We start from the raw sequence: 23724 nt of genomic DNA on the forward strand, positions 1-23724 counted from the left end.
AAATTAAAGCATCGTTTCATGAGGATGTTTGCACAGGGATCATCGTTGCAACATTGTAGTGGGGAAGGAAAAATCCGTCAGATGGGAAATGGCTGGAAAATTATTTTTCATACCTTTTTTGGAACCCTATGCAGCTATTAAAATGAATGAGCTAGATCCATATGTATTTACCTAGGTTAACGTACATGACATGTTTAAATGAAAAATGAAGTTTCAGAGAAACATGTTTAATGGAATCTCAACTCATAAGAAAAAGAAAACACTTCTATATATGCTTGTGTTTTGAGGATAGAAATTCTGCAGAAAGATACTGAAGGCTGTGAACATTGAATATCTCAGAGTGAAATTGCAGGCAGGCAAGGGAGATTTTTTTTTTTTTTCCTTTATATATGCCTCAGAGCCTGACTTGTCAAGAGTTTGTATTCATATTTGAACTTTTAATCCAGTGAATGTTTTGAATCACACACAATGTCTCCTGGGAGCCTAGTCAAGTCATCCTAGAATCCTCCCACTCTGAGGCTGGTGAGGGGGAGGAAGGACTGACTGTTTGATGAGTAGTTACTGCTCTTGTGTGTTTATCTTACTGAATCCACATACCTTCCCACAAGGTAGCTATTAACATCCTCATTATAGATGAGAAAGCAGGGCCTCAGGAAGTTAAATAACTTGTCTGATAAGCAACTGATAGAGTCAGCCTGGGGCAGGGTGGGGGACGGGGGCAGCCAGGGCCCTTTCCAAGACCTCACAATGCCGCCTAAGCTGAAGCTGGAGGGTGGTAGGCTCAAGAGTCCAGAAAAACAGGCTCCCCCTACAAGGCAGGGATCCAGTGATTTGAGGCCCAGAGCTAACCTGAGGTGCGGTTCACTGCTGCCTCCAGACCCTCTGGAACAGAGAAGAGAGAGCAAGCACAGCTCTGGCTTCAGGCCAAGTGCAAAGGCTCTAGTCTCCCAGCCCTCAGGAGGTCTAGAAAACCTTGCTCTGGGGAGAGTAAACATGCTCCTAGCTAAATATAGTCTTCCCAGGCCTCCTAACAACTTTCTAATTCTGTCCCAGCAGCACTATCTGCCAGCCCAGATTACAGGCACACTTCTGTTCTCCCACCAGGAACTGCTACCATAGGTTAGTGCAGTCACTGCTGCTAAAGAGTTAAAGGGTTTATTTCAAGATCAGGGAGAGGAGCCAAAGACCCAAACCCTCAAAAGGAGAAGAAATGCAAGGCAGAAGTGTTCTCTCTAATCTTGGAGTGGTCCCTTCCTCTTCCAAGCCTTTGAAGTTTCCCTTTCCAGCCTTCTTCTGTGACTGGGAGCAGAATATTGGCGGGCACACTGGGGGTACTTTGGGGATATTGGGAGCATTATTGATAAACAGCCTTCCAAGACTGCACAAGAAATACACACCCAAGAAGCATTCATTCATAATACAGGAGGGAGCTGTTGGGCAGCAGCGGGCAGGCAGAATGGACATTTAAAGCTATCTTCTTGAGTAGGGACCACAGCCGCCCAAGGCCGTGAGGGGCTGGGGCACTTATACCATGCACCACTGTGCCACGGGAGGCACCAAGGAACCTCAAGTATCTCATTCAGTTGTTCAACCACCTGCTGCCATACGTAATGTCCTGATAATCTTACAGATAAGGAAGTGGTACTTGTAAACTCCAAAGGCCATGTTCTTCCACAACACCACTCAGCCCCATTGTAGTCACTGTCTCATTGTAGATGTGCCCACTAATTGCATCACTCTGGGCAAGTTATGTAACTTTTCAAGCCTCTGTTTCTCCAACTTTTAATATGTGAAGCTGGGCTCAGTGGCTCATGCTTGTAATCCCAACATTTTGGGAGGCCAAGGTGGGAGGATTGCTTGAGCCAGGAGTTCAAAATCAGCCTTGGCAACATAGAGTCAGCCTGTAAAAAAAAAAAAAATAATAATAATAAAATAATTAAATTAGCCAGGTGTGGTGGTGCGTGCCCTAGTCCCAGCTACTCAGGGGACTGAGGTGGGAGGATAGCTTGAGCCCCAGGAGTTGAAGGCTGCAGTGAGCCATGATCACATCACTGCACTCCAGCCTGGGCAACAGAGCTGAGACCCTGTCTCAAAAATTATAATAATATGAATGGCAGTGTCAACTATCTTCATGGCTTGTTGCTAAAGTAAAAGAGATCATTCATACAAAGCACTAATCACAGCTCCTGGGACACAATGAGTGCCCGTGAGCAACACGAACACAACTGATGGCTGGAACAGCATCGCTACTGCTGTTGTGCTGCTGTGCTGTGCCATCCACCCATTGCCGCCTGGACTGCAGGATTTTGATAACATTTCATAGATTGCCCTACAGTTTTACTTTCTTGTTGGATGATTCATTCATTCCATAAACATGTAAACACCTACCTGACTATTCTGAGTCTTAGAGAATCCAACTGTCCAGTAGAGAAGACAGGCAAACACATAAATATTAAGTTACGTGCTGAATAGCTTGTTGATTGCATGAGGTTTGCTAGGCCTGCCCTAACACCATTTACACACAGAGTGGGTGGCTTACACACAAACTTATTTTCTCCCTATTCTGGAGGCTAGAAGTCCAAGATCAAGGTGTCTGCAAGTTTGGTTTATTCTGCACAAGGCTACTTTCTCCTTGCCTTGGAAACAGCTTTCTTCTCCCATGTCTTCACATGGTCTTTCCTTTGTGTGGGAGGGTTTTGTCCTAATCTCTTCCTCTGAGGACACCAGTCTTACTGGATTAGGGTCCGCCCGAATGACTTTATTTTAACTTAATTACCTCTTTAAATGCTATCTCCTAATATAGTCACATTCTGAGGTACTGGGAGTTAGGACCTCAATGTATGAATTTTGGGGAGACATCTCAGCTCCTAACAGTGATATGTAAATGTGAATAGTTCCCATTTGCCCAAGCAGTTCCACACCCACTCTCTGCCATCCTTCGCCCTGCTCTGTGCCCCGGGAGACCGGCTTCTGTGGCCTGCATCCACCAGCCCCTTGCCCTCTGCTTCCGGCTGGATTCCAGTTGGTGCTGCCAATGCAAGGCTTTGGCAGGGGACTTGAAGGAAGGAGAAGAGTGAAGTAGACCTTATTTCCCTGGCTCCCTCCTGGAACATAAAGTTCTAGAACATAAAGTCATAGCTCTCTCACTAAGTTCCAGCCACCGTCCCTCCCTTGCCCCTTCAAGCCTAGACATAGTTAGCAAGCTGTGCCCTGCTGTTATTAGCTATGCGGTCTAGGCTATCCCTTCTGACTTCCCATCACTCTGCCCACATCTTTGTGACAGTGCCCTAATTTAAATAGTGCATGGAGATCAGGCATAGTGGCTCACACCTATAATCCCAGAACTTTGGGAGGCCAAGGCAGGTGGATCACTTGAGGTCAGGAGTTCAAGACCAGCCTGGCCAACAAGGCAAAACCTCATCTCTACTAAAAATACAAAACAAAAATCAGCTGGGTGTTGTGGTGCATGCCTGTAATCCCAGCTACCTGAGAGGCCGAGGCAGGAGAATCACTTGAACCCAGGAAGTGGAGGTTGCAGTGAGCTGAGATCGCACCACTGTACTCCACCCTGGGTAACAGAGTGAGACTCTGTCTCAAAAATAAATAAAATATAGTGTGTGGGAATTCGTCAGACAAAATGAGGAAGAGCATCCCCAACAGTGGAGCAGCTTTGGTAAGTGAAACTCCCAACATATTGATGAAAGCATGAATGCTGCTACTCACCTGTGGCAGACAGCTAAAATCAGGGAGCAATTAGCAAGACCAGGAGGATGAGGGGCAGGGAGGACTATTAAAGGAGGAGGCAGCCAGGTGCAGTGGCTCACGCCTGTAATCTCAGCACTTTGGGAGGCTGAGGTGGGTGGATCACTTGAGGTCAGGAGTTCGAGACCAGCCTGGCCAACTTGATGAAACCCCTGTCTCTACTACAAATACAAAAATTAGCCAGGCATGTTGGTGGGCACCTGTAATCCTAGCTACTTGGGAGGCTGAGGCAAGAGAATTGGCTTGAACCTGGGAGGTGGAGGTTGCAGTGAGCCAAGATCGTGCCACTGCACTCCAGCCTGGGCGGCAGAGCACCACTCCATCTCAAAAAAAAAAAAAAAAAAATAGGAGCAGAGTGCCTTCTCTTTTCTTCAGGCTTTTGGGCTTGTGCCCCCTCTCCTAAGAGCTCCCTTCAGACCCATTCCTAGCTTGCAGAAACTATCAAGAGTCAGTTCAGATGAGAAAGCTTTTCAGCCCCCAGCACACAGAAAGACGGAGTGAGCGCCCAGATCTGCTCCCTCCTTCCCTCCGCTTATCTCTTTCAGGGCTCTGTGTGTGTTGTAACTCTGTTGACCTCTCTGAGTCTGGCTCCAGGGGCCTTTTTGAGGGCAGGAACTAGGACTTTTAGCTCTGCCTCCCCATACCCGGCCTGGTGCTTGGCCCAGAGCTCTTCGAGTTTTCCAATGAACAGCATGGATAAATAAAGCCGTTAGGACAAATGAGGATGCTGGGATCTCAGGCCTCCCTTCACTGCCTGTCCACATCCAGCCTTCCCCCCCTCCCAGGCCCAGCTTTCCTTTGAGGCCTTCCCCAGATACACAGATAGGGAGAGAGCTGTGGTTGAACAGAAATAATCCCCTACCTCACCATTCCCTGCACATCCTGGCCATTTCCACTCTGGCCGTCCTCTGTGCCTCATTGGCAGATAGTTTTCTTTTGCAGTCCTCTGGGCCTCGGCTTCCTCATCTGTAAAGTGGAGATAATCATAGCACCTGCAGAGGGTTTGTAGTGAGGTACCAGTGGGTTCATTCCTGCTGAGTGCTTAAAACAGTGCCTGGTGTATGGTAACTACTCAGTTAATATGAGTGAAGGTGACTTCTGAATATGCTTCAGAGCAACAGTGTCCTGCAGTTAAATCTCAGCTGAGGCTGGCTGCCATGACTCATGCCTGTAATACAGCACTTTGGGAGGCTGAGGTGGGAGGATCAATTGAGCCCAGGAGTTTGTGAGCAGCCTGAGCAATATAGAGAGACCTTGTCTCTATTAAAAATCAAAAAATTAGCCAGGCATGGTGGTATGCGCCTGCAGTCCCAGCTACTCAGGAGGCTAAGGTGGGAGGATCGCTTGAGCCCAGGAAGTCGAGGCTACAGTGAGCTATGATTGTGCCACTGCACTCCAGCCTGGGTGACAGAGTTGAGACTCTCTTTCAAAAAAAAAAAAAAAGAAAGAAAAGAAAAAAGAAAAAAATTCTCACCTAACAAGATACAAGCTATTTTCTTTTTCTTTTCTGTTTTTATTCTTTTAGATGGAGTCTTGCTCTGTCACCCAAGCTGGAGTGCAGTGGTGCAATCTCGGCTCACTGCAACCTCTACCTCCTGGGTTCAAGCAATTCTCCTGCCTCAGCCTCTTGAGTAGCTGGGATTATAGGCATGTGCCATCACACCCAGCTAATTTTTGTATTTTTGGTAGAGACGGGGTTTTGCCATGTTGGCCAGGCTGGTCTCAAACTCCTGACCTCAGGTGATCCACTCAGCCTCTCAAAGTGCTGGGATTACAGGTGTGAGCTGCTGGGGTTACAGGTGTGCGCCACCACGCCCAGCCTACAAACTATTTTTATTTGGCTACCCACTCTTTTTTTCACCAAACCTGGGCTTGCCCCCAGGAAGAATCCAGTTCAGGCAGAGAAATAAGTACTTTATGCCCTGGGAGGCCTATGTCACGACTGTGACCAGGAAAAAATGGGCCAGCTGGGCCTGGAGCAAGAAGCTGGCTTTTTATTGTTGGAATTGAAGGCCAATTGGAATCACTCTGTGGGGATTTGCAGCCCACAAAACCCCCTGAAGGCATATATTTTAGGGCCAGGGTGGGGCCCTTCTTTTCCCATGGAAGCCACAGCAACTCGATCTTTAATATGCACATGCATTTGCTGTAGATCTTGGAAAATGCAGTGTGAGTCAGTAGGTCTGGGTCTGCATTTCTTTTTTTTTTTTTTTTTTTTTTGAGACGGAGTTTCGCTCTTGTTACCCAGGCTGGAGTGCAATGGCGCGATCTCAGCTCACCGCAACCTCTACCTCCTGGGTTCAGGCAATTCTCCTGCCTCAGCCTCCTGAGTAGCTGGGATTACAGGCACGCGCCACCATGCCCAGCTAATGTTTTGTATTTTTAGTAGAGACGGGGGGTCTCACCATGTTGACCAGGATGGTCTCGATCTCTTGACCTCATGATCCACCCGCCTCGGCCTCCCAAAGTGCTGGGATTACAGGCTTAAGCCACAGCGCCCGGCCGGGTCTGCATTTCTAATAAGCTTTCAGGTTGATGCCAATGCTGCGAATCTGCAGTTGGGATAACCAACCCACCCAAGAATGCCCACGACTTTCCCAGTTTTGGAAAAGAAAGTTCTGCATCCAGGGAAACCAGGAGAGTTGGTCACTGTATCCACAGACCACATTGTGAATGGAAAGGTCAGAGCAAGGAGGCATGTGCTGAGTTTGTACTGAGCTTCACAGTTCCTGGCACTAGAGTCCCTGAAATAATCCTCTTGTCCTGATAAAGAATTGTGACTCTTACTCTCTAGAAAGGACAGCTGACTCCAAGCCTTCAGGGTAGATGCTGGTTTTGTGGGGCCTGAAGATTATCTGATCTTAATAGTGGCCTCTTAAGAAAAAATCTGGCCAGGTGCAGTGGCTCAGGCCTGTAATCCCAGCACTTTAGGACGCCAAGGTGGGTGGATCATCTGAGGTCAGGAGTTCGAGACCAGCCTGGCCAACATGGCGAAACCCCGTCTCTACTAAAAATACAAAAAAATAGCTGGGCGTGGTGGCACATGCCTGTTATCCCAGCTACTCAGGAGGCTGAGGCAGGAGAATCGCTTGAACCTGGGAGGCAGAGATTGCAGCGAGCCGAGATCACGCCATTGCAGTCCAGCCTGAGCAACAAGAGCGAAACTCTGTCTCAAAAAAAGAAGAAAAGATTTAAAATATATTTGTTTTGCAAATTTTACAAAACGTATCAACAGAGTAAATTCCCTCCTGTCTCTTTGGCCTAAGGCCAAACAGGTGCTCACATCTTCCTTCTGGGAATATGGTGCCGGTTCTCTCAGTGCCAGCGACTGCCAGTTCTGTAAGATGACCACCAGGTGGCAGTCACTCTACACAGCCCCCTTCACATGCCCGCCCTCTCCCGCCTGGCCACCTCCAGAAATTTCCAACTCTTCCTCCAGCTGGTGCAGCCCATTAATCCAACAAATTAATCTATGCTGTGATAATGGGCATAAGGATTTCATGAGCTTCTCTCTCAATAGCATATTTGCCATTTAATGGAAATGCTAAGAGATTGTTTTTAAAATCAGATAAAGAATGCTAATGGAGGCGTTCCAGGCACCACAGATCACTGTGGTGTTTTTGAGCTAGCAGGCCCTTTCTGTGCTCCACAGATTGCATCTGTGCAGGGGTGCTGCATCTTAACCGCATTCTCCTGCATCCCCCACCCCACCCCACCATATAGCTTAGGGTTTAGGTATCATATCGGGAGCTCCGCTGCCTGGGTTCATAGGTAGATACTACCACCTCTTACTGAGGGTAGTGGTTGAGTAAGGACTTTAAAATCTCTGTGTGAAACACACATAGTAATACTGATTTCATATAATTTTTGCAAAAGATTGAGTGAAATAATTCATGTAAATTTCCCTAGGAGAGTGTCTGGCATGCAATAAACACTCGATAAAGAGCTACCATCAGTGGGGTACAGTGGATCATGCCTGTAATCCTAACACTTTGGGAGTCCGAGGCAGGTGGATCACAAGGTCAGGAGTTTGAGACCAGCCTCTGCCCAGCATGGTGAAACCCTGTCTCTACTAAAAATACACATACACACACACATTAGCCAGGCATGGTGCTGCATGCCTATAGTCCCAGCTATTCAGGAGGCTAAGGCAGTAGAATCATTTGAACCCAGGAGGCGGAGGTTGCAGTGAGGCGAGATTGTGCCACTGCACTCTAGCCTGGGTGACAGCGCAAGACTCTGTCTCAAAAAAAACAAAAAGCTACCATCTTCATGTCATCATCCCACACCTTGCCTGCCTCCTTCATTCTTCAGACCAAATTATCCTGTTTTCCCTCCAAACCCTATCTCCAACCAGTTGCTTCAAGGGAACAGAGGGAGGGTTGAAGCCCTAACACGGTAAAAACCAGGCCAGTTCTTGTGGGCACAGCGTTTTCCAGACCCATGATCACCTTTCAACTTGGAGCTGATTCCTGGGGACATCAAAGCATACGATGGGGAAGGGGCCTTGGTTGGACCAGACTTCAGATAGCCCGGCCCTGCATTTTTGCAAAGGATAAATCTGCAGGTATCACCTTGTGGATACCAGGAACTCAGCACATGTAGATGAGCAAGCAGCGTGAGGGTAGGTGGCTAGAGCGGTCATCTGGTCCAGCAGAGACTCCATCTCCTGCACTCCTTGTTAGACCTGGGAAGCATTCTCCCTTTCTCTCTCTGATTACAATAATCTTCAGTGACATCTACACTAACAGGCAAAATGGTGTAAGGGTCTCAAACTTGTTGCATATTAGAAGCACCTGGGATTTTACAATCTGATTCTCAGGCTAACTCCCAAACCAATGAAATCAGAATCTCTGGGAATGAGACCCACACATCAGAAAATGATTCTAATGTACAGCAAGTTTGCGAGCCAGTGTTCCAGAGCAGTGTTTCTCTAGCTTTAATGTGCATAGAAGTCACCTGAAGAGCTTGTTAAAATGCGAATTCTGGTCCAGCAAGGCTGGGGCAGGGCCTGAGATTCTAACAGGCTCCCAGGTAATAACGAATGTTGCTGGTCCACAGACCAAGCTGTGAGTAGTCAGGTTGTGGAATGGTGGTTCTCAAACTTGACCATGTATCAGAATGATCTGAAGGGCTTGTTAAAATGCACCCCAGTTTCAGATTCAGTAGATCTGAAATGGGGCCTGATAATATGCATTCCTAAAAAGAAAAAAAAAAACACACATTCCTAACAAGCTCCCAGGAGACAGTGATGCTGCTGGTCCACAGAGCACACTTTGTGCAGGTAGCATGTAGAGGAGGCAATACAAGTTTTGGAGCGAGGCAGCCCTCGGTCTCCTTTGCTGGCTTCACGACATTCTAGCTCTCTGATCTTGTATAGGTTACTTAACCTCTCTGAGCTGTAATTACGCTATCTGTAAAGTGATCGTTATTGGGCAAGATCAAATGGGCTAATATCAAACACCTAACAGATTGCCAAGTGGGCTGGTCCTTAAGCTTGATGGCAAATTTAATTACCTTGGGAGACTTTAAAAAAAAACAAACAAAAAAAACCCCATAGTTGATTTAATTGGTCTAGGGTACTGAGCATCAGGATATTTTTTCTGTAACAGAGATGAGGTCTTGCTCTGCCACCTGGGCTGGAGTGCAGTGGCTCAATTATAGCTCACTATAACGTCAAATCCCTAACCTCAAGCAATCCTCCCACTTCAGCCTCCCAAAGTGCTGGGATTACAGGCATGAACCACATGGGCTGGCCAGGGTTTTTTTTTTTTTTTTTTTTTAATTTGAGATAGGGTCTTGCTCTGTCACCCAGCCTGGAGTGCAGTGGCATCATCACAGCTCATTGCAGCCTCAACCTCCTGGACTCAAGCAATCCTCCCACCTCAGCCTCCTATGTAGCTGGGATTACCTATGTGCGCCACCAACCAAGCTAATTTTTTTTTTTTTTTTTTTTTTGTAGAAATGCAGGGGAGGGGGTGGGTCTCACTTTGTTGCCCAGGCTGGTCTCAAACGATCCTGCTTCCTCAACCACTCAAAGTGCTGGAATTACAGGTGTGAGCCACTGAGCCTCATCTTGGCCAGAAGTTGTTTTAAAGCTACTCAGGTAATTCTGGACAGCCAGTGCTAGGTACCGGCCTGGTACCATGGTTCCCAAACTGTGGTGTGCATCAGAATCACAGGTTCCTGGGCTGCATCCCCAGAGTCTCTGACTCCGTAGGTCTGGGATGGGACTGAGAAATGGCATTTGGAACCGCTTCCCAGGTAATGAATACCATGCAAAGAACCAGGGCTGGAGGATAATCCTGGTTTGCTCAGGACCACACATGTGGAGCATCACTCTGTCCCAGCTGTGCCACTTTACAAGCCCCCCTGGGTCTGACTGAGGGTGGGCCCAGATCCTGATAGGCGGGGAAGCCTCTGCAGGGAGTACAGGAAGCACAGGAGTTGTCAGGGAAGACAGCGGGTGAGGCCGCCCAGCTGAAACGTGGCATCGGGGGAAGAAGGGCAGCCTTAGCAGCAGTGACTGGGAGCTCAGGAGCAAGATGTGTGGTCGGAAGCCCCAGGAGGCCGTTGCCTCAACGCAAGGAAAAACTTCGACCTTGAGAACTGTGCTGTCTGGAATCGGCACCAGCTTCCTCTTTTGGCATCGAGAGGCCTGCCCCTGTGGCAGGAGGTCGGCCAGCTGAGCTGGGGAGAAGGGGGAAGGAGAGATCTCTCAGTTCCCTTTATAGTCTGAAATTGCACTTCCTGCAGCCTCCAGTCTGCCTTTAATCCAGAAGCTGTTTATTTAGGGAGGTGATGGTCTGGAGCTTTCGCAACAGACTGGCTTTCCCCATGGTGTCTCCCTTGCCCATGAACAAGCGGTTTGCTGTCCCGGCGCAAACAGGAAGGCGACAGCGCTCGACACGGCCTGCCGGCAGGTCCACAGCAAAGCCACAGGTGTCGCCTTGGGAGTGCACACAGAGAGGGCTGCGAGTGAATGGGGCAGGCAAGGCCAGGGTACCCTAGGGATGTGCGTGGGGCTCCAGGGGACAAACCCTGCCCCAGGCCAGGAGGGAGCAGGAGGGTCCAGCCCACGCTTCTGGCTACATCAGAGCACCAAGAGAACACCAAGTCTTTATTACAGGAATTCCTATGAAACAGCTCCAAGAAAAAACCCACACATTGGAGGAAAAAAATAAAGCAACACTCACAGACATAGGGCTTGGGATTCCCCCACCGTGCGCCCAGTCCTGGCGCAGGGAAGGCTCAGAAACCCGTCGGGAACTCAAGCTGGGCACCTGAGGGGCTCCTCGGAGACCTCCCCTTCCCTCCAGGGCCCCAGGCCTGGCGTGGGAAGCAGCGGAGGGGGTGGCTGCTCCTCGGCAGGGCCGCCTGAACCAGCGTCCCCTGCCCCGTGTGTGTTTCCAAACTTGGTCACGCTTGGCGGCAGCGGCGCGTCCTGGCCCTCCCCAGCAAGGGGAAGCTCGGCCTCGGGAGTCCGGGCTGGTGGGCGGGATGAGGTGAGATCACGGGCTCACCTTTTCTACGCCCTCATGATCTTCGGACCACTGAGGCCACCCGGGCCCTGCCAAGAATCGGATCCCACTCCCAACCTCCCAAAGCCGCGCTGAAGCCCTGTGCCTGACCAGGCTTCCCGGCTCTCCGGAAGGTCGGCGCGCTCCCATGTCCAGGGCGCTGCGGCAGGCTGGGCAGCCTCCCTCCCTGTGGCAGTGGTCGGTGCCCTGTAAGGGTTCCTAGAATCCGGAGTTCTGCTCCTTAGATCACCCACTCTTCTTAGGGGCACCCAGCAAGCCCTTCGGCCCTAGGCGCTCCCATTCAGGCTGGCAGCCTCTGGGCCTTGCTCTTCAGCCCTGCACCTGCTCAAGGGGTCACTCCGGGGCCACTGCTGCCCACCCTCGGACAGCAGGACTTCCAGTCCAGCTGGGGAGTCACAGCCCCTGTGAGCCCCACCGTGGTGTGACTCCAGAACTGGCTTTTGTCTGCTGCCAAATTAAAGACCCTGCCTCCTCGGAGTCCTCCAGCTCCCGGGTGGCCACCTTCCCTATCCCTGCTGGGTAGTAGGGAGCTGCTGGGGACACGCCCATCCCTAACCGCAGCAGTCTGATGAGCCCAGACAGATGCTCTCTGCAGTAGCCCCATAGCTCCTCACAGTGCCCGAGGGATTGGCCAGGGACCTCCCATCCAGGCCGGGTGCAGGGCTTGTGTGCTGAGCCAGCAGCCCCAGGGGAAGGATGAGCTACAGGAAGCCATGGAAGGGATGGGCACAAGTGCCCAGAGGGAGCTGAGGATGGGAACAGGGGCTCAGGCAGCGTCTGTGACAGGAGAAATGGGGAAGGGAGGGAGGCAGGGACTCCACCTTCCGGCAGAAGAGCCTCTGGTGGGATCTTCTTGCCATTTTCCAAATTCCAACTTTGATCTGCTTTCTGGATTTTTTTTTTTTAAGGGAGGTTTGTTCCCGCATTTTCACTCATTGACCATAGGAATGCCTGGCTACAAAAAGGGCTGTAACTTGCTGCTGCCTTTAGGGGCCCCAGGTCCTTCCTCCAATTGCAAGGCAGCAACTCCGAAGTTCTAAATTCCGTGGAAAGTGGCAGTGGCTGGGCTGGACTGTGGCTGGAGGATCGCTGGGCCTCGGTTCTCAAGCACCATCTGTCCGGTTGCAGCTGGGCCCTTCAGCTGGGGGCCAGTGTTGCTCTCCAGCTGCCCCCACCGGGTCAGATCGTCTCTGGCAAGGAAGAGCTGCTGGCATCTGGCAGGGGGGAAAAAAGGGATGGGAGGAGTCTTTTCCACAGGAGCCCAATGGTCTTTCCTGGACACTCGTTTCTGGAGAGACAGTTTGGGGCAGAAGTTACCAAAGACTGAAGCCCTCTCCTTTCTCCAGGGACTCAAAGTCAACCATGGAACTTTGCCTGGGTCATCTTCCCCATTCAAATTCCTAGAACCATTCCAGCTTGCCAAGCTGCAGGGATTCTGGGAGCAGGAGATGGAGTGGGGGAATGGAATTCCTGGGGAAGCAGCTGTAGGGGAGGGCTTCAAGGTGGGAGGGTACCTGGCCCATTCTCATATGTCTTAGCTCAGGGGAGCTAGGCCATGGAGACCTGTAGGGGGAGAAAGGTAAACTGGGGGCAGAACTTGGTAGGCCTCAGACACCAGGTTGAAGAGTTCCTAAGACTTGACTCAGAAGACTTATTGAGGTGGGGCGCGGTGGCTCACGCCGGTAGTCCCAGAACTCTGGGAGGCCAAAGTGGGTAGATCATGAGGTCAGGGGTTTGAGACCAGCCTTGCCAGCATGGTGAAACCCCACCTCTACTAAAAATACAAAAATTAGCCAGGCATGGTGGCACGCACCTGTAATCCCAGCTACCCGGAGGCTGAGGCAGGAGAATTGCTTGAACTTGGGAGGGGGAGGTTGTAGTGAGCCAAGATCACGCCATTGTACTCTAGCCTGGATGACAGAGCAAGACTCTGTCTCAAAAAGAAAAAAGAAAGAGCATAGGAGAAACGGAACTAAAGTGGTGTTTTGGTGGTGGGGTAATCAGAGTAGGTACAATGAGAACTGGGCTGTGACCTAGGTGATGAGCTTCTGTCAGGGTGGTGATGGAACGGACAGAAAAGAGAATGAGGCTGCACATGGTGGCTCACGCCTGTAATCTCAGCACTTTGGGAGGCCGAGGCAGGAGGATCACTTGAGGTAAGGAGTCTGAGACCAGTCTGGCCAACATGGTGAAACCCCATCTCTACTAAAAATGCAAAAATTAGCCAGGTGTGGTAGCCTGCACCTGTAATTCCAGCTACTCTGGAGGCTGAGGCAGGAGAATCACTTGAACTGGGAGGCAGAGGTTGTGGTGAACCAAGATCGAGCCACTACACTCCAGCCTGGATGACAGAGCGAGGCTCCATCTCAAAAAAAAGAGAGAGAGAGAGAAAGAATTAAAGGGGAAGTCAGGAGGAGAGACTGAGTTGACATCCAAGGCTGAAAAGAAAATCTTGGGTGCAGCTGGGGACACGAAGCAGCTCTGGAAGTGTTAAGTGCGATGGAGATTCAGATGTAGGAGCCAGATGCGCAGTGTTGCTGGTGCTATAAAAGAGGGCAGAGGCACTGCCAGAGTGGGCAGTGAGAAGACTTCAAAGAGGGTCAAGGGCAGAGCAACAAGGAGAGCCAGTATTGAAGCAGTGGGCAGAGCCACGGGAGCCTAGAGGAAGGAGAACGAGGCTTCCTGGGGTCACAGGAGCCAAGGGAGGGCAGTTTCAGGAAAGATCGGGGCAGTACGTGGGGAGGAGCACCAGGAGAATGCAGAAGAAGGCAAGGCCCTGGAACTGCTGGGTGACCTCCGAGTCAGTCCAGGTGCTGGGAGGGGCTGCCAGCCTGCAGTGGATGAAGGAAGATGGCAGGGGAGACACAAGGACCCTTGGTTTTTAAGGGGAAGAGGAGGAGGATGTGAACTTGCAGAAGGAACTGGAAAGGGACAAGCTGGAAGCCCTTAGGACAGGAATGAATGATGAGGCTGGCTGCCGTGGCTCACACTTATAATCCTAGCACTTTGGGAGGTCCAGGTGCGTAGATCACCTCAAGTCAGAAGTTTGAAACCAGCCTGGCCAACATGGCGAAAATCTGTCTCTACTAAAAAAATAAAAAACAAACAAACAAAATAGCCAGGCATGATAACAGGTGCCTGTAATCCCAGCTACTCCGGAGGCTGAGGTAGGAGAATCACTTGAACCCAGGAGGTGGAGGCTGCAGCGAGCTGAGATCACACCACTGCACTCCAGGGCAACAGAGCGAGACTCTGTCTCAAAAAAAGAAAAAAAAATGGTGAGCAAAGTTCTGATATAAGGGTGGTTTGGACAGGACCCATTTTCCCTGTGGACCAGGAGGAAGGAGAAGGGGGTGGAGTGGCAGTGGAGGCGTTTCCCTGGCAGGCTGTATCTGAGTACTCCAGGGTGGTGGGAAGTGAGCTGCGGCTCTGGGCTTGAGGAAAGCCTGATGGTTAAGGAAGGGGCTGCAGTGCCTGCTGGGAGATGTGGCGGGGAGTTGGGTGGAGGGGGTGCAGGGCCAGCTGCCCAGGCAGACGGGAGAGGGCGCTTGTATTTACTGATTCCTGGTTTCTCTCACCTCCACTGTGACTATCCTGGTGGCAGCAAGTATTTCTCCATGGTCTGACGCAGGGCCACACCTGCCACACCACCAGCTCAAGAAAGCCTTATAGATGCTGCCCACTGGGACCAGACCAGTGGGGGAACGGCTGGGTAGCTTCCCCTCTCCCATGGGAAAGGGGGGCTGAAAGAGGGAAAGCTGTCCTGGCGAGTCCTGGAGGAGGCCTTGGCATCCCCTCTTTCTTCCCCAGAGAGGGCACAGGAAGAGAGGAGGAGAAATGGCTGGATCCCCAGGGCTTCAGCCAGAAACCGCTGCCTCAGGAGGGGTTTCCTCATCCTGGTGTGGCAGACACCAACCCAACCCAAGCAGGGGGCTGGAGAGAGCTCTGTGTGTGCACAGCCAGCTTGAGATCACCTGTTTTTCTTTTGCCTTTTTTTTTTTCTTTTTTTGAGATGGAGTTTCACTCTTGTCACCCAGGCTGGAGTGCAATGGCTGATCTAGGCTCACTGCAACCTCTGCCTCTGAAATTCAAGTGATTCTCCTGCCTCAGCCTCCAAGTAGCTGGTATTACAGGCGCTGCCACCATGCCGGGCTAATTTTTGTAATTTTCATAGAGACAGGGTTTCACCATGTTGGCCAGGCTGGTCTCGAACTCCTGACCTCAGGTGATCCACTCACCTGGGCCTCCCAAAGTGCTGGGATTATAGGCGTGAGACACTGTGCCCAGCCAGTTTTTCCTAAATTGTCCTCTCAGTGTGCTATGTGTGTCCTCGTCTGTCTTCTCAACTGGACTGTAAACTCTTCAAGGTCAACGCTGATTTTGTTTTCCTGTTCTCAGCATCTGTCATAGGCAGGTGTGCTTATCTTTTGTCAAATGAATAAATAACTAAAAAAAGACATGCAATGGACTAGTTCCCATGCCCATGTCCCTGCCATGACTATGAGGGAAGACACGTGGGACCTGCACAACCCAGTTGCCCAAGCCTAGCACCTCTGGACACCTGGGAGGACAGATGGGGTGCACAGTGTGGTGGCCCTGGCCTTGGGCAGCTGTGGCTCCAGGCCTTACCTCTTACTGTCCTTCTTGCAGGCCTTCCTCCACCTTGGGTGCCTCCCGCCGCCTTCCCCGGAAGTCTTCGTCTGAGAAGGAGAGGGAAGCTGCCTCAGCCTCTACCCTGGAGGGCCTCGCTCAGGCACGGCCCTTAGATTGGGCAAGAGAGCTGACCCGGCTCTCTCTGCCCCCTTCATCTGGGGTCCGTGCAAGTCCCCCAGGTGGACAATGCATGGGTCCGGGGAGAGAGGCAGCAGGATACCCAGGTGCCAGCCGGGGTCCACCACTGAGCTCTGAGACCTTGGACAAGTTCTCCCCTTTTCTTTGGGCCTCAGTTTTCTCCTCTATAAAATGGGATGGGAAAGCTGGACTACCTAGGTGACTTCCGAGGCCCTTCCAGTCCTTGTTTCTGGGTGCCTCCAGACCCTCGAATGTGGCATGAGGATCAGGGTCCAGCTGCGGGCCCGGTAGGGTCTGAAGCAGAGTCTTCTGGCCCACGTGGCCTTTGGAAGGGACTGGGTGAGAGTTGAGAAGCTTCTGGGCCCACAGACTGAAGCTGCCCAGGGCTTGGTTCTCAGGGTGAGGGTCCCCCATAGGGGTAGGCCTGTCTGCCCCCTCACACCCCAAAGAATATTTCCCAGAAACAGTACCTGGCACTTCATGCTACAGGGAGACATCTAAGTGGAAGGAGGGCTAGGGCCCCCTTTCTGGGGTTGCAGGAAGGGAGGTGCAATGTCAACCAAGTTGGGGGGATACATTTCTTTGGGTCACCTGCCCACCAACCCTCAATGTGTGCCTCTAGGGGACAGGGCAGGTGCTCCCATGAAACACCCAGGAACTCGGCTGGGAGATCGGGATCATAGGGAAGTGGGAGCTTACGACTCCCCTCCAGCCTCACCGCATGCGTGGCCCTCCACATCGTCCAGGAGGTTGGCTGTTGATGCGGCAGCCCCCAGCCTGTCAGGCCATTCAGGAAAACTGTCCCATGAGGGGGCGCCACCCTAGTTCTCCCAGACCCACCCCCTCTCTGCCCACCCCTCCAAGCCCTGGAGGCATCCACCACACCCACCTGACCCCCCACCCCTAGTACTGTCCCCCGGGCTCCTTTTCCTGGGGTCAGTAGCGTGGACAGGCTCTGACACTCTCATCCCGCTTACATCTCTGGGGATGGAGACACAGCTTCCTCCCTGTTCCCCTCTGGCTGCTTAGCCTCTGATATCCTAGGCCCTGTTTGAGAAGCACGGACAGGAGTTCGGGTGAAAATGTTGAAAGCCGTATTTCTCCTCGAGGAACTGAAAGTGAGAAGGCAGGGCCAACATGCGTGGAGTAAGAAGGACTCATGCGCCAGTTCAACCAGAGAAATGAGGGGGAGGTTTGATTTCGACGGAAGAACCACTTTTTCTCCCAAGACATACATGACCTCAGACCAAAAGTAAGTTGTAGGCCAACTTGTGAGCCTACAGAAGGGAGACAGGAGCTGCTTCCCTGGTCCTTGGTTGGCACCCAGAGATGGGCAGCTGAGCTCGTGGAGGGGAGGGGAGGAGGGAAGGAGGCCACAGAGCGGGGTCGCACTCCCAGGGGAGGGCAGGGCTGCAGCGAGTCCGGTGTAGGTTGTGCTCCGTGGCCCTTGGCTTCCACCCGCCCCCCTCCCCGGTGCCAGGCTGGAAAGGATACGAATGATGCCTCAACAAGTGTTTCCTCTTTGACTTCCTCATTTTGGTTTTCTCTGAGAAGGCTCGGGCAAGTTCAAACAGCTTCCTCCGGGTGGCTGGGGGCAGAGAGACCTGTGAGTCATCCTCTCAGCAGCCAGCACACCAGATGGCCTCCTCCCAGGTGTGGGAAAGGTGGGGAGGGCCAAGACCCCTTGGAGTGGCGAGCAGGAGGCAGGCAAGGGTGGGAGCTAGGGGAGGGAGAGGTGACAGGAATTGCAGACCCCTGAGGACACCACCCAGGATTGAGAGGCTGCCTCCCAGGTCAGCCTGCAGGGGTAGCAAAGGCCACCGGGGGCCAGGCCCAGGGACCGCAGGCCGCTGGAGATCCGAGAATTCCCTCCCAGCGGCACCTCTCGGCAATGCATCCTGGCTCACTTTCCCGCGGCCACCACCTTCCCGCCCCTCCCCTAGCCACCTCCAAAGTTGGTTCTGGGATTTCCATGACTAATCTGAGATTTTCCCTGAAATGGAGCCTGAAAGGACGGCAGCCTCATTCACACATGGCTGTGGGTCTGAGTGGCGCGGGGAGGCGAGGGGGCGGGAAGGGGACACTCAATGCTGGTAGGACTTTGTGGAAAGAGGCCCCACCCCCACAGAGGCTTAGCAAAGGCTCTTTTGTGCAGTCAGCTCCGACCAAGCCTCCTCAAGCCACAGAGAACGTGAATACGAGGACTGGGGTGAGAGCATGTACAGCACGTTATTTTTCTGCAGACATCTGGCTCAGGAGGATTTAAAACTTAATTTGTATCTAGACTCAGCTGTAGAGGGAAATGAGGCAGGAGGGCTGAGGGAGCCAGCCTGCGATGAAAGAGTCACTTTGGTTCACCGAGAGTCAGCTGTGTGACACGTTCTGGGGGGCTCCCTCCCCGCTGGGTGGCCACAGGGCCTGTCTCAGAAAAGCCGGGAGGGTAGCGGGGCCTGAGTGGGACTCACACTTTCCCATGTGTTTCAGCTTGTCCCTGAATAAGGCATCTTCAGACACAGCAGGGTTGGCATCGCCAGTTCCTGGAAGGAGACACCTGTTGAAGGCTGCCCAGTGTGGCAGCCACAGCTGCCGTCCCAGCCCTACCCTCCCGTCTGCGGACAAATGCGGAGAAAGAGCAGGTTTCTTCCCTGGCCAGGAGATAGTTTAAAGCAAGGAAGACGTGGAGTTCCAGGAGCTCCTCTTTCCCCTTGTGGACTGTGTTTCCTCCTCTGTAAAAATGGGGACGGTCTAGTGGTTGCTGTGTGTGTAGAGTGCCAGCTCGTGTGGGCTCCCAACCGTCCACGCCTCTGACCAACTCCACGTTTCATGAAGTCACCTTGGTAGCTTGGGCGTATTTCCACCGTGACAGTCACCAGGTGCTACACATCAGGCTTCCACTGCACCCAGCTGGCTGTGAAACATTGGTCAGCGCGCCATGGGCCTGCCACACTGTACCCCGACATTCATGTGACAGTCTAATGAGGTGCTGGCTCAGAGCTGGCATTCACCTGCAGCAAGTCCCTTGTCCTTCCTGCCAGGGTGAGCCCGTCCCTCGCTCCCTCCCAGCCACAGGGTTTCTGGCTAGTTACAGTGAGTAGGAATAGCATGGGGCTGGTTCTGGAGTCAGAACCCTGCCGGCCACCCAGAGTCTCCCAGGCTTGCTCAGCACCCACTTGGGTCTTTTGCTGCCTTTCTGAAGTCCCTGCTCTCTGTCCTACAACTCCATTAATCCCCAGTCACCTTGCCTGCTAAGTCCCCTTTGAGTCATTCTGATCCATCTCAGCAGCCCCGGTATCTCTAGTTAATTCAGGATCAAGGACAAGAAGCTCCTGCTTAAAACTCCCAGCTGCACATCTGCTGAGGCCTAAGCTCCCAGCCTGCTGCTTATGAGTCAGTTCCACAGGATTTTCTCCCTTCAAGCTGGGATCAGCTCAGCGCCCCATCCCTCTGCTCCTCTACCCCGGACTCCACTGCATGATACAAGGTCTATTCCAGGCAAGAGCCTTTCCCCAAGGTGGGCAGCATGTATGTGTGGGGCAGAGGGCACTGACTGACCAGGGGCCACTTTTTACACACAGGCACCACGTTGTCATTTCCAGTTGTGGCTCAACTCAGTAGTCTGGGCATCCCAGTAGCACTGGTGCTCCATCACCCCCATCCAATCCTCCTTCAGCCACTAGGGCTTCCGAGCAGAAGGGCATGGCCCTCTTTACAGACAATTCTTGTGTGTGTGTCTGTGTGTGTGTGTGTGTGTGTGTGTGTGTGTGTGTGTGTGTCAGAGTCTCACTCTGTTGCCCAGGCTGAAGTACGTGTATGTGTGTGTGTGACAGAGTCCCACTCTCTTGCCCATGCTGGTGTGCAGCGGTGCGACTGAACTCACAGCAACCTCCACCTCCCGGGTTCAAGCGATTCTCCTGCCTCAGCCTCCCAAGGGACTACAGGCAAGTGCCACCACACTCGGCTAATTTTTGTACTTTTAGTAGAGATGGGGTTTCACCATCCTTGTGGGCCATGATGGTCTTGATTTCCTGACCTCATGATCCACCCGCCTCAGCCTCCCAAAGTGCTGGGATTACAGGTGTGAGCCACTGCACCTGGCCTATAGGCAATTCTTACTTCCTACCACCTTGTACACAAAGCTAGAAATTCCTCTTCCTCCAACACCTAGGGCAAGGCCTAATAGCTGGCAGATATTCTCCAGCTATGTCATGAATGAATGAGTGAACTCCCCAGATTGATCCTGCCCTCCTTTTTTTCCATGCATTTGCTAAAATCAGTAAGTCCTCAGCTTTGCCAGTTTGTTCTACCTGTTTTCTGGACATTTCTCCTTACAAGATTATAAGATTGGCCAGGCGTGGTGGCTCATGCCTATAATCCCAACACTTTGTTTGGGAGGCCAAGGCGGGAGGATCACGAGGTCAAGAGTTTGAGACCAGCCTGGCCAGCATGGTGCAACCCCCGTCTCTACTAAAAAAAATACAAAAAATTAGCTGGGCATGTTGGCGCGCACCTGTAGTCCCAGTTACTCAGGAGGCTGAGGCAGGGGAATTGCTTGAACCTGGGAAGTAGAGGCTGCAGTGAGCAGAGATCATGGCATTGCACTCTAGCCTGGGTGACAAAATGAGACTCTGTCTCAAAAAAAAAAAAAAGACCATAAGATCCCCCAGGGCAGAGACCAAGACTTATCAAGTCTCTGAGTCCCATTATGGGGCATTTTGGGGTACTATGTGTCCTTTTCTTTCCTTTTTTTTTGAAGACAAGGTCTCACTCTGTCACCCAAGCTGGAGTGTAGTAGCATAATCACAGCCCACTGCGGCCTCAACCTCCTGGGCTCAAGCGATCCTCCCACCTCAGCCTCCTGAATAGGTGGTACTACAAACACATGCCACTATGCCTAGCTAATTTTTTGTATTTTTTTTGGTGGAGACAAAGGGTCTTACGTTGGGATTACAGGTGTGAGCCACTGCACCCAGCCGTGTGTCCTTTACTAGCCTACACTCAAGGCACAGGTTGAGAGTTCAGCCAGCCTGTTACACCCAAACAAAGTGTTGGGATTATAGGCATGAGCCACCACGCCCGGCCAATCTTATAATCTTGTAAGGAGAAATGTCCAGATGTGGGCTCAGAAGCCCAGCCGTGGCTGGACTGGAAAGAACCCAGGGCTGCTAAATGGAGCAGATGTGGAGGTGGGGGCAGAAGCGGCCTCGCCAGACTGCTCAGGAGGCCCAGGCCCCCTCCCACAATCTGGTTATTTCACCCTACTCCCAAACTCCAAATATGCAAAGCAAAGTTGGGTGTGACCCCCTGCGCCATGCCTCTAGGTTTCCGTCCCGTCCCCGGAAGTCAAAGTTACCTGGGACAGGAGAGGGAAAGCCAAAGTCGTTTCCGACAGACACGCTGCTGGATTTAGATTTCTGGGATTCGTATTTCAAGCGATCTGGAAAAGGACCACATTCACAAGTCAGGGAGGTTAGCTCCTGGGCTCCCAGGGGTAGGCTGGGCTGGGACGTGGTAGGTTGCTAGAGGCTGAGCCCCCAAAATCACACAAGCACACAGGCACCCAAAATATGAGTGCATACAACATCTCCCAGCTCTCAAAGAACCAGCAGTGAAAGAAACTACTATCTGACAACTATCTCGAATGTCAGAATTAAAAGGACATGGAGAGATTATACAGTCCAAACACCCTCATTTAAAAGGAAAGACCCAGCCAAGTGTGATGGAATCACGCCTGTAATCCCAGCACATTGGGAGGCTGAGGCGGGTGGATCACCTGAGGTCAGGAGTTCGAGACCAGCCTGGCCAACATGGTGAAACACTGTCTCTACTAAAAATGTAAAAATCAGCCAGGCGTGGTGCTATGTGCCTGTAATCCCAGCTACTTGGGAGGCTGAGGCAAGAGAATCGCTGGAACCTGGGAGGTGGAGGTTGCAGTGAGCCGAGATCGAGCCACTGCACTCCAGCCTGGGCCACAAGAGCAAAATGAGCCACTGTGTCTCTAAATAAATAAATAAATAAATAAAGGAAAGGCCTTGAGACTTCCAGCACCTTTGCTGCAGAGCTGGGGCTCACCTTGGGCCTCAACTCAGCCTTATCCCTGCACAACTTGCTCCTCCCCCACCAACACACCATCAGTTAACACACACAAGCGCTCACGCTATGGCCATCACAGTGACAGAGCTCCACGGCCCTCTCATTTCCTCTAGCCCAAACACACTTCCACCCCGCAGGGGAAAGGCAGCCAGGCTGGGGAGCTGGGTCTCCAACCCAGAGACTACCCAAATACCCACAGAGTTCCAGAGCCCCTTCTAAGGCCTTCCACTCACGAGCTTCCCACGTTCTGGTGCCCATGGAGCCAGTCATTCTGTTCCCCGAGCTCCAGACACACCATGCCTGCCTTAGGGCTGGTGCTGTGAGGAAGGGCAGTGCTCTTCTCCCTGCTTCCCTGTGCCAAGGCCAGTGCCTGGCACAGAGCAGATGTGCAAAGGGAAGAAGGCCTAAGACTGTATACCCTCCTTCCTCTGAGTCCTGAGGGAGAAAGGGGTGGCCAGTGACGCAGGTTCCCATTGGCAGAATTCTGGGGCTCCCCTGGGATAACCTGGTGGGAGTCATGCCTCGTAGGACAGAAAGCACCTGACCCCCTCAGCCCCCAGCTCAGTGCTTTCCTGAGCCCCAAGGCTAAAGCCAGCATCACTTCCCTTCTTCAGCCAGGGAGAAGTGGCTGCGTGCACTGCCCACCTCTCTCAAGGGCGAGGAGGAAGTCGCGGTTCCGCTGCAGCTCCTTCATGAACTCCTCATTTTGCAGGAAAAGCGCAATCCTCTCGTCTTCCAGATACTGCTTCCAGCGGCTCTCCTGGTCTCGGGGCCCTGGCCCGGCCATGGCAGGGGGACCTCCCTCTCCACTCCCAGGCTTGGGGCCCCCAGCATTACCCTGGGGAACGGAGAGAGCACGTTGAATGCATACACACAAGGGCATGTGTGGCACAAACACCCACGTCCCTCTGGTTGCACACACGCCCTGTCCAACATCCTGCAGCCCTCCCTTGAGGCTCACACCTCCTGATGGAACCTGGTTGCCAGCCAAAATCCAATAGACAGGTCAGAGCCCTCGCTGCAGGGGACGTAGCAGGAGCCTAAAACCTATTTTTCCTCCACATCACGGACCACCATCTACAACCTGAAGAGTCCTGGAAAGAAATCTGCAAACCATGGAACAGCCTACACGTGGATTCCCAAACTCAACCCTCTCCCTGCACCAATGGCCTCAGAGCGGACCTGCCCTGCTGCAGAGGCACCTTGGGGCATGCCACCATCTAGGGAGAAGCTGCCTCTGGCCCTTTCCCAAGGAGGAAGGGGAGTGCCCTGGCCCTCCACCATTAGCTGCCCTATGCCCGCTTCTCTCCAGCCTGAGGTGACAGCTGCGGCAGGCAGCCTCCTTGAGCTGTCACCTTCCCTGAATACAACAGGAAACCTCCAGGCCCAGGCAGGAAGCAAGGCTTTCAGTTCAGTGTCCCTTCCCTACAAACCCAGAGCAACAGAAATAGCTCAGCCTGGATTTAAAGATCAGGAAGTAAAACTGGCTGGCACAAATTGTGTGGGCAAAGAGAGCTGCTGGACAGGCAGGTGGGAGTAG

The 23724-nt window shown here is 52.4% G+C and overlaps 1 protein-coding gene across 2 annotated transcripts in view; it reads right to left on the reverse strand.

Annotated features, from left to right (window-relative positions):
* Window positions 1-10861: 10861 nt before the first annotated feature.
* Window positions 10862-23724, reverse strand: part of CUEDC1 (CUE domain containing 1) — a 93126-nt gene continuing 80263 nt past the window's right edge. Inside the window, exons 5-11 of one of the 2 annotated variants that reach the window (XM_032280122.1) lie at window positions 22830-23022; window positions 21445-21528; window positions 18560-18631; window positions 17589-17682; window positions 16813-16871; window positions 15933-16003; window positions 10862-12517 (exon numbers count right to left, since the gene is read on the reverse strand). In XM_032280122.1, the coding sequence (XP_032136013.1) occupies window positions 15936-16003; window positions 16813-16871; window positions 17589-17682; window positions 18560-18631; window positions 21445-21528; window positions 22830-23022 (570 nt within the window). In that variant the 3' untranslated portion in view covers window positions 10862-12517; window positions 15933-15935. The remainder of the gene's footprint in view (window positions 12518-15932; window positions 16004-16812; window positions 16872-17588; window positions 17683-18559; window positions 18632-21444; window positions 21529-22829; window positions 23023-23724) is intronic. The other variant, XM_032280123.1, reaches the window with a different exon arrangement.

The sequence above is a fragment of the Sapajus apella genome, unplaced genomic scaffold, assembly GCF_009761245.1.
Source record: "Sapajus apella isolate SASKATOON/1434 unplaced genomic scaffold, GSC_monkey_1.0 scaffold12, whole genome shotgun sequence".
Taxonomy (NCBI): Eukaryota; Metazoa; Chordata; class Mammalia; order Primates; family Cebidae; genus Sapajus; species Sapajus apella.